Source organism: Podarcis bocagei, assembly GCF_964188305.1.
Source record: "Podarcis bocagei genome assembly, chromosome: 4".
NCBI classification, from domain to species: domain Eukaryota; kingdom Metazoa; phylum Chordata; class Lepidosauria; order Squamata; family Lacertidae; genus Podarcis; species Podarcis bocagei.
In genome coordinates this window covers 41,601,448-41,616,694 of record NC_138128.1, presented here as the reverse complement: position 1 = coordinate 41,616,694, position 15,247 = coordinate 41,601,448, and the positions used below count along the sequence as shown (strand labels likewise).

Below are 15,247 nucleotides of genomic sequence, written 5' to 3'. Positions count from 1 at the left end.
GCTCTGCCATTAGTAGCTGTGAGAGACAAGCTATAAGGGACAAGCAGACTCACTCAAGAGCAGTCCACAAACACCTACAATATCACATAATCATAAGCAACACATATTAACTCATATTAGTAAACTCATCAGTTGTTATAAACTTTTAAGCCTGAAGGAGATTTCTTATATACCAGACATGGCTGGTAACCTGTGGGTTTCTGGATATTGTAGGACAGCAATCCCCATCATCCCTTACAATTGGCCATGCTGGCTGGCGCTGACGGCAGTTTGAGTCCCTGCCCTCTTGAATACTTTTGGTTCTATAATGTCCTGTTAGGCAGCTTGGAGTCCCCACATTTCAGAGCATCTGGGAAATTCTGCTGTGCTTTGTCTGCTTGTTACATGGTTTTTACATAGTTTCCTCTTCATGCTGCCTGAGAACTGGAACCATAGCAATGGCTCCTGTAGAACCTCAAAAGTGTCTGATAATTTAATTTGCAGAGTGATAGGGAAAAGCTTCTGGTTAAATCTAGGCTGTAGCACACTATAGGAATGGCATAAAGTAATCTCATTGACAAAGGAAGCATGGAACTTGTCCAGGAAGAATGTTCAGAGGGACTTTGCTTTTGAAACCCACATCAAAAAAATCTGTGGGGAAAAAATATATCCTACAATTCAATTACTACCCCATCACTCAATTATTTGAAGGGTGATTATGATAATCTACTCAGGTACAGACTGAAAATATCAATTCTCTCAATTGGAGATGAGCAGAGAAGTATCAATTTAACAGAACTATCATTGCGGTAATATAGACTACATGAAAGCAAGTAGTTTTGGGTTCCAGTGTTTCAGCAAGAGACAATAGGAACATGTTTGACACAATAGCAAAACGGTGCCAAATCCAGAGTCCTATGAGAAAAATCCTTGAGTGTCTGACAGTGGACGAGGCACGCTCTGGAATGCCCAGTGCAAGATCCCATCAAAGGTATTCTGTAGGATTAGAGAGAAAAGAGGCATTTCTATTTGTTCACCAGGTCAACAGTACTGAAATAAGAGTAGCAATTCATAGGAGCAAAATGCAGGCAGTAGACAAATATAGAGCTGCTCTCCTGTTTTGAAGTACACAGACTGCACAGGTCCATCAGGCATAACTGATTTGCCATCCTTTCTAGCAGCCCGGAGGAGTTTCTGCTGTGTTACTGGATGTGATGAAAGTGCTCTCAAGTTACAACTACTTGTAACTTGAAAGTGCAAAGTTTTGAAATTAAGAACAAATTAATATCAAGGGAGACCTAAAATCTTCTGAATTATCCCAAGCATTGCGATGGACAATTCCAGAATCCACAGTCCTGTTCAGCACTGGACAAATTATAGCACAAGAAGATTTGTTTTCCATTACCTCCCCTAAGAGAGAGTCCAGATCATCCTTGTTCAGAAGGGGTTCAGTCCCAGCAGATTCTTCCACCACCTAGGATTGAAAATCTCATCTCACAGTGCAATCCTATGCATAGACATAGGGTAAGACTCAATTTGTTCAATGGGATTTACCCATTTATTGAATTGCAGCCTTAGTAATTCTCCATTATATAAATGCTGAGTAACCTAGCCAACTAGGAAAAGGGAAATCCTTTCTGCAGGATGTATGTAGCCTACAATCAGGGTGAAGACTGAATAATAATAATAATAATAATAATAATAATAATAATAATAATAATAATAATAATAATAATAATAAAAAAATTTATACCCTGCCCATCTGGCTGGGTTTCCCCAGCCACTCTGGGCAGCTTCCAACAACATATAAAAATACAATAGTCTGCTAAACATTAAAAGCTTCCCTGAACAGGGCTGCCTTCAGATGTCTTCTAAAAGTCCGGTAGTTGTTTTTCTCTTTGACATCTGGTGGGAGGGCGTTCCACAGGGCGGGTGCCACTACTGAGAAGGCCCTCTGCCTGGTTCCCTGTAACTTGGCTTCTCGCAGCAAGGGAACCGCCAGAAGGCCCTCGGCGCTGGACCTCAGTGTCCAGGCAGAACGATGGGGGTGGAGACGCTCCTTCATGTATACTGAGCCCAGATGCAGCTTTCTTTTGGAGGGGAGGGGGTTGGTTTGATGGTAACTGACTCCCAGTGTTATCCCTAAAAATGGCTCTGTCATCCATGGAGCACTTCTTGAAAATAAAGCGAAAGATGGATGGATTTTACATACTTTAATCATTTCAGTTGCAAAGTTAGAAGCAAGTGATGTTCAATTTGCAACTGAAGGACAAAGCTAAGAACTTTCTTTTTCTTTTGCTGTCTTCATCATTATATTCAAAGGATAAATACCATGAGATAAATACCAACAATATCAAATTCAACTCATGTATACTGCAGTTTCCTTGATCCTTTCTCCCTTGCTTCTTCCTTTGGCAACTTTTAATCCTCATCTATTGAGGGTAACTAAGTTTTTTGAATGTAACTATTTGCTCACATTCACAGCCCCTTCCTGCTTGTTTCTCCTTCCTTCCACTGTATTATTAACATACTGATGTTATAGAAAATTAACAAGTATTAACATTAACAATGAGAACCCGTATAGTGTACGTCTGATTGTCGGACTTTGACTGGGAAGACCCAAGTTCAAGTCTCCACACAACCAGTTATCTCTCATCCTAATGAACCTCCACAGGGGAGCTGCAAAGATTAAACCCACTAGCTACTATAAAGTTGAAAAGATTTTGGAAAATCCAGACCTTTACCGCTCGTAGTGTTGGGGTATTTGAGTTTGTAGCTCCATCCAAGCTGATGGTCATGGGATAGTTGCTAGTGCAGGATTTGCACATTAAGATTCCACTAGAACAAAACACACAAAGGATCTTACCCTTTGAAGTCACAAACCTATATTTCAGAAAGCACAGATAACGGGTTAAAGCTGGACTGGACTACTTCAGGTTGAAGAGGGGGCTTGGTTGAATGCTCTTCCATACAAAACATTACACCCACATAGAAAACGAGATGTCAGGAAGAAAGTTAGGCTAGAACCTTTCTTCCTGAAACCTAGTTTTTCATATGCATGGATTCTTTTTTGTATGGAGGTTGAGATACTCAATCATGTGAGCTCCCACCTGTACTGGTACAGGCCAGCCATATGCTTAGCTACTCAACTACTCTGCTGTGAGATAAATCCCTAAGAGGAGAGGAAGGAGAAGCCACACAAGATTGCCTGGTAAAACTCAAGGCTGATTCGTACAATTGAAAACTGATGTTGACCGTCCAACTGTATGAAGAAGTGTGCATGCACACGAAAGCTCATACCAAGAACTAACTTAGTTGGTCTTTAAGGTGCTACTGGAAGGAATTTTTTTTATTTTGACTATGACAGACCAACACGGCTACCTATCTACAACTGTATGAGTGAGCCATGAGACATCAGTTTTGCTAACATTAAGCTCATTATGCAGCCAGGCCCAGCTTCCAGTTTTATGATTCAGATTTGCTAGCAGAGAGAGCCTATTTAAAAAGTAATATAAGGACTTCAACATCACCTTTTGTTGGAGAGTAGCTAGTTGAAGTCCACACTGGACACTCCAGGATATAAACGTCGTAAAATGCATGGATTCATTTAGAAAACACTGGATTTTGCCTACTTTGAGATCAAGATGTTGCTTTGAGTAAAATACTAGAACATCTATCTGTGAAGGACTTAGGGTGATGGCTTCAGGTAAAGTGTCCCGTCCCCCCACGTAAGAATCACCATTCTGGCACACCTGACACCTGTTCAAACAAATAGGCCACTCTCCGTGTTCATCCTGTTACAGGGTAGCACTATTCAGAAGAGCAGCACTTACATAAACAAAACTCCCATCTTGTGGTGCCTGTCCTGCATTTCTGATCTGGTACTATGACATTGGGACATGGGTGGCGCTGTGGGTTAAACCACAGAGCCTAGGACTTGCCGATCAGAAGGTCGGTGGTTTGAATCCCCGCGACGAGGTGAGCTCCCGTTGCTCGGTCCCTGCTTCTGCCAACCCAGCAGTTCGAAAGCACGTCAAAGTGCAAGTAGATAAATAGGTACCGCGTGCAAGTAGATAAATAGGTACCGCTCCAGCGGGAAGGTAAACGGCGTTTCCATGCACTGCTCTGGTTCGCCAGAAGCGGCTTAGTCATGTTGGCCACATGACCCGGAAGCTGTACGCCAGCTCCCTCGGCCAGTAAAGCTAGATGAGCGCCGCAACCCCAGAGTCGGCCACAACTGGACCTAATGGTCAGGGGTCCCTTTACCTTTACTATGACATTAAACCAGGCTTAGTAAGCCACCATCTGGACACGCTCTCACAAACAAGAACGATAAAGTCTGGGGAGCTATGGCTTAATTCTTGGATGTAAATGTCACCTGATTTGATCTGCATGGGCAGGAAAATGGCAGGGCCAGTGGAAAGCCCGGAAACACTTATTGCAGTAGATCAGGTCTCCTTCTTTCCTGCATACACCACACTTCTCCCCAATGGTCAGCTTCTGTAAAGGGGAAAAAAAAGAAAGAATTTGGAGTCAGGTTTCTAGCAAAACATGGTCCTCTTTTTCTCCTTCAGAGCTACCATGCGCTGCATGTGACCATCCCGTCTTATGCATGTCTGGTCCACTGCAATTGCTTTGATTTCTAACTTACCACTTCCATTGGGGCCATTGTAAGATTTTTCAGGGCCGCAGAAAAATGAACTAAGCAAAGTATAGTTTCATCACAGCAATGTTAGGATCAAGCAAATACTTAATTTGAGACCTGATAGACTCCGCCAAGACTACCAGCCCAAGCGTAGGGTGGGGTAGGAGAAATAAGGCAACAAAATGTTTTGCAGCCCACTGTTCTTATTTAAAGCATTTGAAATGGCTAAGCCCAGTGAATGGTGGAAAGTTCCACGGGAGGTGAGATACTGACCAGCTGTTTCTCTGTTCCCACATTCTGAGCTGTTGGCGGTGCCACCCCAGACCCTGGGGTCACAGAGGGCAAAGGCTGCCTGAGGGAGGCGCACACAGGTTCCTTGATGAGTACTCTCCTCCCATCTTCCGTTGTCCTCTGGACATACACAGCTCCCTAAGCAGGTGTGCAAAATAAATATATTATATTGATAGAATATATCACATCACTTTCATAAGAAGATTTGAGTTTGCCTTTTGTATTTAAAAAAGCGGCTAAGTGTAATAATGAACACACTGAACTTCATTTTTACCATTTTACTTCTATTGCAATAATAAATCTGATAGATTGTCCTACAAACGAATTATTAAAAAAAAAAATTAAAGAGAGAAATGTCACTCAGCAGTAATGGAAAACAGCCACAAGGGGTCACTGCAGGATATAATTTATATTTCAGCTGGGTTTTCGGGTGGTGGTCATGTGAAGGTCTTAAAACACCTTCAGAGACTGCAATTTTGTTCATATTAAAGATTATTGCATTCCATAGGTCCGGGCCATTTATTCTCCCTTTTCTCACAAAGGAAAAGTGGACTGCAAAAAATGTGCACAAAAAGACCATAAACAGCTGTTGAAGGAGACAAGAGCAAAAGAGCAGTTTCTTAGAGTTGCTTCATGTAGGACGTTTTCCCGCAAGGCTGAGGAAAAGAGAGGATCGTGAAGAGACACAGAGAAATCAAGGATCATAATTATACCTGTGTTTGAGAAAGTGCATTCCTGCTGCTCTCTTCTCCATTGCACCTGTACTGTTTCGACTGCCCGGAGGAGCAGGAATCGCACCTCCATGTCCCGCTGCTCAGTGTCCCGAGGGGAAAAAGACAGGAGCATGATTGTGAACAGCAAGTAGAGAAAGAGAGGAAGAAATGGATGAAACAAGTTAAGCAAATGTAAACAAAAACAGTCCCCCACCCACCCAATGGGAAATGGCGTATCAGAGTGTTACCACCAGTCTCAGACACACTATTGCAAGTGAGGGCAGGAAGACATAAACAAATTGCACATAGGAAACATACTGAGATAATAAAAGGATGGGTGCCTTTTCCCCCTAGGCCACTCCCTATTCCTAGAAGAGAATCTGCGCAAGTCCAGGAATCATCCTCATCTGCTGTGAGAACTGTGGTTGGGGTTAGGCCAATATGCCCTCCGAACATGCACAAGGAAGATCAGCTGTAAAAACTGTATGATTATGGTCCAGATACTTGTTTCAAGTCATTATATCCTGGATTTCTAGCAAGCAAGCATTTAAAGTGGCTTATAATCAAAATAAAACCTGTTCTGCACCCAGATCTTGATGTGATTCCAGGGGGCTATGGAAATACCAGCAGAACTGTCATTACCTGGGAATCTCTGTCAGTGGTGGCACCAGGCAGGTGAGATGAAAGGCCTTGGGGCATCCATCACAGCAGATCAGCTCCCCACCATCCCTGCAGATGGCACATTCGTCATCGTTCTTCTGGCCCAGCAAAATTTGGAAGGATTGAAATAGAATAAAGACTCCATTTTCAGACGGGTTGTCTCTACATGGCTAGGGAGCAGCATACCTACAGCCACCTATCCAGATCACCAGCCTCTGCTACTTTCATCAACAACACTTATAAAAAACACTTTTTATAAAAAAGTGATTTTGAAACTCCAGGATTGGACACAACACAAAAGGAAAAAGGAATAGGGAGGGAAGAGGAATGCAAGAAAGTCCAGGCAACAATTTATGAAGTTACATAATCTCAAGTGCACACATCTACAACCACAACCCAGCCGCTCTAGTCCCACTTCACTTGCACTGGCAGCAGTTCTCAACCTGTGGGTCCCCAGATGTTGTTGGACTACAACTCCCATAATCCCTGAGCTCTGGCCTTGCTAGCTAGGGGTGATGGGAGTTGTAGTTCAACAACATCTGCTGACCCACAGGTTTAGAAAGGCTGCCTTACAGCTCTGCAGTCTCAGGGCAACAGGGACTTGGAGCAGAGAGCTCTTTCTGGCAGGCAAGATCCCTAGAAATGGGTGATTTAATTGTAACACTGGAAATACATGAAGCAGGCAGACTTAAAGGAAGGTTTGCCCTTGCTCTGGCTCTTTTATTGAACTCTGCTTTGAGATAGAACACCCAAGAAAATAGCGTCAGAACTTTGGTCATTTCTGCAGCAGAGTCTGATGCAGCAGGAATGCTTGACAGTAATAAAGTACAGTTCTGCTTCCTGTAGGAAACAGGGCTTATTCTGTCCTTTGCGCTTTGCTTCTTTCTTCAAATACTGCTTTTCCTAAACTTGAGAGCCTTGGTGGGAGGCACAGAGGGCATGCAATGGACATTATAACTGAGCCTCTGCAAGTTTTGCTAATTTGCCCTTATTAAGAGAGATGGCTTCAGAAGCAAAACCCAACTGAGCAGGGGAAAGTGAGGACCAATACTGGCTTTGATGTGCAAGGTGTTCCTTGCTGTGCAACAGCCTTTAACTGTGAAATCTTTGGGGAATTCCATACTGGCAGGAGCGGCACTAAGCTCTGCCAAGGAGAAATGATTCTCATGGTGAAACCTTGTCCCATGGGTGAATCTGGCACCAGTCTAAGAAGCTGAGGAAACCTGGGACTTCCCAAGTGGAGTGAAACTTTCAAGACATAATGAATTATGTGGCTTGGTGGAGATTCATTTTCTGCTTAAGAGCATCAGAAATGCAAGGCAAAGGGAAAAGAGGAAGGGTATCTTTTTATATGCGACGGTGGCAGCAAGAGTTCTGATTGCGGCAAAATGGAAGAGTAATGAAATCCCCTCCATACAAGATTGGATCTGAAAGCTGACAGAATATGCCGAATTAGATGGTCTATCAGAAAAAAATAAAGAATAAATCAAAACAGGAATTTGTTCCGAAATGGGAGGTTTTCAAAGAATATTTGAAAAATTAATATAGTAGTTTAAATTCTGTTGCAGCATTCGAGGAACTTCAGTAATAGTTGCAAGGTAGATATAAGAAATTAGATATATTAAGAAAAAGTTTAATTATGATAAAAGTGTGTGATGGCAATAAGTAATATGAAATTGAAATATGGAATAGATGGGAGGTTGGGTCTTTAGTGTTAAGACCAATATATGTTTTATTGTTTGTTAATAAAATTATGTGTCTATGGTTATTCCTGTGTGTAATTTGGTATTTGTGTTTTTTCTTTTTTCTTGCTGTATTAATAAAAAAAAGAAATGAAGTGCAAGGCAAAGGGTAGCACTCAACATGCCTGTGTCAGATGTGCCTCTGTCTAGGACAGTTGTGATGCTCAGCACATCTTCTCTATAAAGAAACACTAGTTTTCAGGCCAAAAGACTGGCTTCGGTGTACTTCTATCTGCTCCTGTTTTAGGAATGATTTGTGAATGTGGTGACATCGACACCATACATTTAAAACACAAGGCTTCTCCCAAGGAATCCTGGGAACTGTAGTTTACCCCTCACAGAGCTACAATATCCAGCAACCTTAAACTACATTCCTCAGGATTCTCTAGGGGAAAACAATGTGCTTTAAATATACGGCATGGATGTGACCTGACTGTACTGCAGCAAGGGGCTTGCACAGTCTGTGACTCTCACTCCGTCCAGTCTTCATTGGAGTCCAATTTCTGTGGCTTTTACATTTAAAAAAGTGAAGACCATTTCACATTTTCTCTGGCAGATGTGTTTCCAGGTGCCACTGTGTGCATCTCACAACAAACATCATAATGTTTGCCTGCAGTAACCACATGGGGAAGTGTGTCTGTAATCCCATGAGGTGAGGCACCGGGGAGTTACGATGGGCTGCCTCCTTTGCAGGTTTCCATATGTATTTTCCAAAAGCTACAGTGCTGACTGCTTATATGTGGAGTGGCTACTTGGGAAATACACCTGCAGCATAAAAGCACAAGGCATCTCTCCTTAAAAGTTGCTTATGCCTTCAACTTGTTTTAACAGACAAACTGTCCAACTACCCTCCTTCCACATTTTCTTTTTTCCTCTCTCTCTTTAAATTTAGCATAATGCTGAAAATCCGAGTGCTAAAAATACCTGCAAATCTGTCCCATTTCATATGTGTGCACGTGCACATTTGATTATGTTTAATCTCAGGGTTTTCCCCTTCCTGACAATACCCAGCCCATGAGTTCTAAATCCCATAAGGGTGGACACTCCACCTGCTTCTATTGGCACGCTAGAAAAGTGTTTGAGTGGATAGCACACTTGAGTTGGACTGGGAAGAGCTGAGTTCAAATCCCCACTCGGCCACAAAGCTAACTGGGAGACTTTAGGAAAAGTCACCTTTTATCTCTCTGTCCAACCTACCTCACAGGGCTCTGGTGAAGATAAAGTAGGATAAATAATCCTACGTAAACTGCCTGAATTCCTTTCCAGGAAGGGTAGAACACAAATATGATGAATAACAAAATAAAACAACGTTGTGTGAACTGTTTTCCATGTTACTAAAAAAACACAAAAAACACAAGAAATCCCACTATAAGAAGAGGTGGAAATATATGAAGAACAGGAGAAACCCCCTCTGCCAAAAACATAGCCATATATGAAGAGAACTGACCGAGGGAAGCTGACATACCTTTAGCACAGGGAAAGGAAAATGACATTCTTTTTGTTACCTGCTGGGGGGCTGGATCCACAGTGTGGAAAGGGATGGCAGGGCACCTATTCTGCAAGTTTGCTTTTTGATCTCCATTCTGAAAATCAAGAGAAGAATTATGAACCAAGGAGTAAATCCACTCCACTGATCATAGCAGTTATTCCAAGTAGGACTGTCCCAGACCAGCCTTGCCTAACCTGTTGCGCTCCAGATGCAGCAGGGGCTGATGGGAATTGTAGTCACAAACATCTTTAAGGAGGCACCAGGTTGGAAAAGGCTGCGCTAGATGAGGGCCACAATGCATAATGTTGGTGCTTCAGTGTGTTTGTACTTTGAAAAGCTAAAATGATGCTCCTCTCCAGCTCCTCCCCAATGCCACTGGAGATGTTCTTCTGTCTCCTTAAGAAAACTGACAGGTATGGGTCATCCATTGGTCTTGCAGTAAAGATATTAATTCATGTTGTTCTCTCTGATGCTGCCTTTTGCAGCAGCTGTGGTGATAACGCACAAGTTCATTTATTATTTAAAAGCTTCTCTAAACAACTTAATATTTTAAAAATCTCTAAGCAGTGCACATAAACAACATAAAAACAATAAAAGAGCGCCATAAAGGCTTTGCAACAGACATACATTAAAACACAGCTGATCCAGAACCTAACAACACTGGATCAGCTATAAATTTCTCCTCTGTAGCCTTTGAACTTTGACTGGAATGTGCAGAAAAATCACACAAGCTTCCCCACAGGTAAAAGGGTCAAGCTGAGTTGTGAGGCAAAGAGGCACAAGCCACACCTGAAGGAAGGGTGTTGGTTGGGGTGTTCAGTTGAATAGGACGCCTGCATCTCTAGTAGTTGTGCAGAAGAAGTTGTAGCTACCATTTAACCTACTACTCTTGTTGCAATTCCCTCTTCTAAGCAGCTATTAAAAGTGCAGGATCCCAGCCCTCCTCGTTTCTGTCTGACTCTCAGGCGCAGTACTAGACTAAGGCTTCACTTACGCAACTGCTTGTTCTGTTCTACCAGTGAATTCCCTGAGTGAGGTGGGTGGGTCATGTGACTCGCTTGCCAAGCTGCTGGGCTTGCCCCTTAATAGAGAGGTTGGTAATTGCACACAGAAGTAATTGTGAAGCACCTGACTGCAGGTGCTGCATAAACAAAAACCGGCAGTGTCTGCCCTTGGCGAAACCAATGCCACGATACACTCACCTGGCACTGTGGTCTGAAGGACTCTGTGGCCCCCAAAGCTTGTTAGTAACTTCAAAGCAAAAGAGGCAGAGAAAATGTGAAAGGATTAGAAGTACCATATTTTTTGCACCATAACACTCACTTTTTTCCTCCTAGAAAGTAAGGGGAAATGTCTGTGCGTGTTATGGAGAAAATGCCTACAGGTGGCATGCAGACGGATTTTCCTCCTCTAAAAACTATGTGCATGTTATGGTCGGGTGCGTGTTATAGAGCGAAAAATACGGTATATTGTGTGGCATATGTATTTACGGACTTGGGATTCTTTAGCTTTCCCGTTGGGCTTCAGATCCTGAGCTTTGTTCCTCTCTCCAAGCTCTTCCAGTTTGTCTGTTGCATAAAACTCACCACCAATTTTGATGCATTTCTTAGTGTCACCTGGAAAATGGAAGATCACACTGGATTTATCTCATCAAAGCAGGGACACAGAATTCATACAGTCTAAATTTCTATATCAGCTTAAGGTAAAGGTAAAGGTAAAGGTACCCCTGCCCGTACGGGCCAGTCTTGACAGACTCTAGGGTTGTGCGCCCATCTCACTTAAGAGGCCAGGGGCCAGCGCTGTCCGGAGACACTTCCGGGTCACGTGGCCAGCATGACGAAGCTGCTCTGGCGAGCCGGCACCAGCACAGCACACGGAAACACCGTTTACCTTCCCGCTAGAAAGCAGTACCTATTTATCTATTTGCACTTAGGGGTGCTTTCCAACTGCTAGGTGGGCAGGAGCTGGGACCGAAAGACGGGAGCTCACCCCGCCGCGGGGATTTGAACCGCCGACCATGCGATCGGCAAGCCCTAGGTGCTGAGGTTTTACCCACAGCGCCACCCGCGTCCCATATCAGCTTAATTGCCCTTGTTTTGATGTAGAACAGGGGGACGAACCTTTGCCTCTCCTGATATTGTTGGGACTCCAGCTCCCATCAGCCCCAGCCAGTGTGGCCAGTAGGCCACAATAATGGGAGATGTAGTCCAACAAAATATGGAGTGCCACAGGATCCTCATCCCTGATCTAGAATCTAAATAAGAAGAAACAGAGTTTGGTCACTTCTGAGTGAAATAAGTCAAGGTACCGTGTTAGGTCAGTGCTGGATAGATACAAAGAACGGCAAAGTGCTGCACATACCGCAATGCGAAAGGGGATAATGCTGCGTCTCAACATTCTCTGACTTCTTCACAGATTTTGCCTTTGGAAGGGATCCTGTTGATTTATAGGACACACATTACAATACTGAAAACAAGGCCTCCCCCCCCCCCCGAATAAACAGCAAGTATGTGTTTAGGACAGGGGTCGGCAAACTTTTTCAGCAGGAGGCTGGTCCACTGTTCCTCAGACCTTGTCGGTGGCCAGACTATATTTTTTGGGGGGAGGGGAATGAACGAATTCCTATGCCCCACAAATAACCCAGAGATACATTTTAAATAAAAGCACACATTCTACTCATGTAAAAACACCAGGCAGGCCCCACAAATAACCCAGAGATGCATTTTAAATAAAAGGACACATTCTACTCATGTAAAAACATGCTGCTTCCTGAACCGTCCGCAGGCCGGATTTAGAAGGGGATTGGGCCGGATCCGGTCCCCGGGCCTAGCTCCTAGTATTGCAGCTGAGGTGGCCTCTCCCTCCCTAACCACCACCACCCTGACTGAGGAGAAGGAGAGCTGTAGCTCTGAGAAGAAGGAGATCTAGTTTTCAGAAAGTTCTTGCCTTGGCTGATTCTTAAAAAATATATTTTTAAACTGATGCTCAGTTCGTTAGCATTGCAAGGAAACTGCTTTGCAAAGCTCTCCTGAAAACTGGTACCGTATATCAATATCTTAAATAAAACAAATCAAGGTAGTGAAATACTACCAAAAAAGAGAATGGCTTATGCTGATGTTCTTGAAATTGAAAATTCTCATTCCAGATCCTTATTTCTTCCTGGAGGAAATCCATTCCTAATCCTCTTTGGCATGTTTAATATCAACTCTTGCATCCACAAAAAGCACAGCAAAACCCCAGAAAATAGTTCTATACCAAGGTGTGGGTCGCCTTTTGCTGAAAGGTGAGGTGGGTGCAAAGCATCTTTTTCATCTGTCGCTTTCCTCTTCCCTTGGGATTTGTGCTGAGTCAATACCTTAGGACTGCTTGCGAGCTTCCTTGCCCTGCTGCAATACCTACTGAGATCCAGGTCTGAAAAGAAAGCAAATTCTGAGACTGGAGGCATGTCTAGACAGGGCTTAATATTGTAAATGAGGCAACAGTGGGTTGCTAGCAACAAGCTTTTTTTCCTTATTCTTATATTTTCCCCATAAAGGGTAAATGCAGATTAAAAAAAGGTGTGATGAAGTGGGGAATATAGGCTGGCATTTTGATGCCAAAGATATGTGGACACTGCAAATAAATGTGTATGCATAAGGAGCATGGATCCACAATAAACACCCACCCGTAAGTCTGTTTTGTGGGATTCTCACCTGATTATAGATATTGTGCTTCAGGGTGGGGGAAATTGTCCCTGGAGCAGGAAAACACATTATATTATGCAGTAAAATAAACAAGCTAAACAAGAAAGGTGAATAAATAAACGATTCCCAGCTTTTAAACATAAGAGAGGCATTTCTAAATCTATTTTCACTTATATTTCACTCATCTTCAATTTCTCCATGACTATGATGACTTCAGCAAATACCTTTAGGAAAGCTGCTTCGAATGGACTGGAGCTTGGAATATCTCTCCAGGTTATAATCCTTGAAGAGAACCCTCCAGAAGTCCCGGATGGAAGAAAAGTCCTGGCTCAACAGCCATGTTAACATGGCATGGAAGGCCTTGTGGCAGCCATCCTTCTCCTTCAGATGGAGAGTGTCCTTCAGGGAGAAAGAAAAAGCAAGGCTAGTCTACTTTCCAAAAACTGGTAGATTTAACTGCTCCCCTAAATAGCTTAGATACACTGCAGTCAAATCTGTCTTCTGCAGTTACAGCAAGAATCTCAAATTCTGGCACTGCAGGTAAAGTCCCGGGGACATATTATAGACTGAACAACAACAACAACTGTGAAGTGCCAATAATGCTGAAAAAAGGGGAAACCAATGAATTAAACATGGGCCATCACACAAGCACTCCAGAACTGCTCATCTCATGAACTGCTCACTTTGAAGGTCTACAAAACAATAGTGCTTCACAAGGCTTAATATTGTAGCCAATGCTAGTGCTACTTAGAGTAGACCCATTGACATTAATAAAACTAAATTAGTAATGTTCATTCATTTTTATTTGGTCTGCTCCGATTGTTCACAGCCCTTAGGATTTTGTGCCATTTGCAAGGATTTTCATACAACACCCATGATCTTTGGTGTATAAAATAATATACTATGTACACTGAGATTCATGATTACAAATTGGTGCTATGATACAAGCAGCATCAACCGCAAATAAAAACCTCTCTCTTTCTACCTGACCTTCCTAGCTAGAAAACAAAATACAAAATAAAACCACCAGATTAAAATTTCAAAGAAAAATAAAAGAAATGAAAGCCAGGAATGAAACAGCAGTGCAGAAACAAAAAAGGGCAGGTATATATAACCTATCCTCTATGCAAATTATATGCATGCCACAAAAGAGATTGTTTTAGTAGTTAGTAGGGAAACTTGAAGTATATATCATCTCATCATTGTTCTTATTTCTCTCACCTTGAACATCTTTTCCGTGACAATGTCATGATCTGCCAGTCCGTGGAGCAATGGGAAGACATCGTCGACTGCCATGGAGATCTCTGTGCGATAAAGTTTAAGTAATTTCCGCAGGTCTCCTTCTCCTAAAGGTTTGTTATCAGAACCGAACATCCTGAGACAGGGTAACATTTACAGGATTGTTAGAAGCATGCATCTTCCATGCCCATTTCTGGTCACCGTGCAGCTGCTAACCCTTACTAAAAGATACCTTAATTTTGATGTACACTTGCTTGGGTCATGACAGATGCTGTGAAGGAACATGCATATTTGGTAGAAGTGACCGTACAGGGTAGGGTAAGCAGTCAGATCCTGTCTTATTTTAGAAACCTCACTCTCAAGACCACCTGCCTGTGGAAATTCAGATTTGCAAGTATAGCTTGTAAAAAGAAACTCATATTTATATCACTCCTTTTCTATTACTCATTGTCTTTCACTTCTTCAATGACTGCTGAACATCCAGATTAGATTTGTTTTGCTTGCTCTGTCTTTGCTAAACAAAGGAGGAAGGTGGTCTTATTGGCCTCACCTGTCAAAAGGAGATGTTATCTGGTATCTGTATTTCACATGAACCTGTTTTATGTAATTCCCTGTGCTTTTTATATGCTCAGTCTGTGGAGAATGGAGTGGGGGTGTAACGAAAAACAACTGCCACCAAAGAACCCTGTTGGTGAACCAATAGAATCCCAGTGATGACCCTCTGATAGATCTGGGAAGCTGAAGCTATCTCCAATTAAGTCTATTTGGCTTGCTTCGTTTTCTGAAAATGATTGAGAAATTTTCAC

General features: G+C 42.7%; 1 protein-coding gene across 1 annotated transcript; it reads right to left on the bottom strand.

Annotated features, from left to right (window-relative positions):
* Positions 1-24: 24 nt before the first annotated feature.
* AIRE (autoimmune regulator) lies at positions 25-14,619 on the bottom strand (the record flags this gene model as incomplete). Its single annotated transcript, XM_081191390.1, is given in 14 exon segments — positions 25-975; positions 1,385-1,453; positions 2,718-2,817; positions 4,358-4,479; positions 4,898-5,053; positions 5,629-5,725; positions 6,271-6,386; positions 9,536-9,613; positions 11,014-11,135; positions 11,881-11,955; positions 12,775-12,930; positions 13,427-13,601; positions 14,424-14,592; positions 14,594-14,619. Coding segments are annotated over 14 exon segments (1,542 nt in total). The 3' UTR covers positions 25-894.
* Positions 14,620-15,247: the final 628 nt, after the last annotated feature.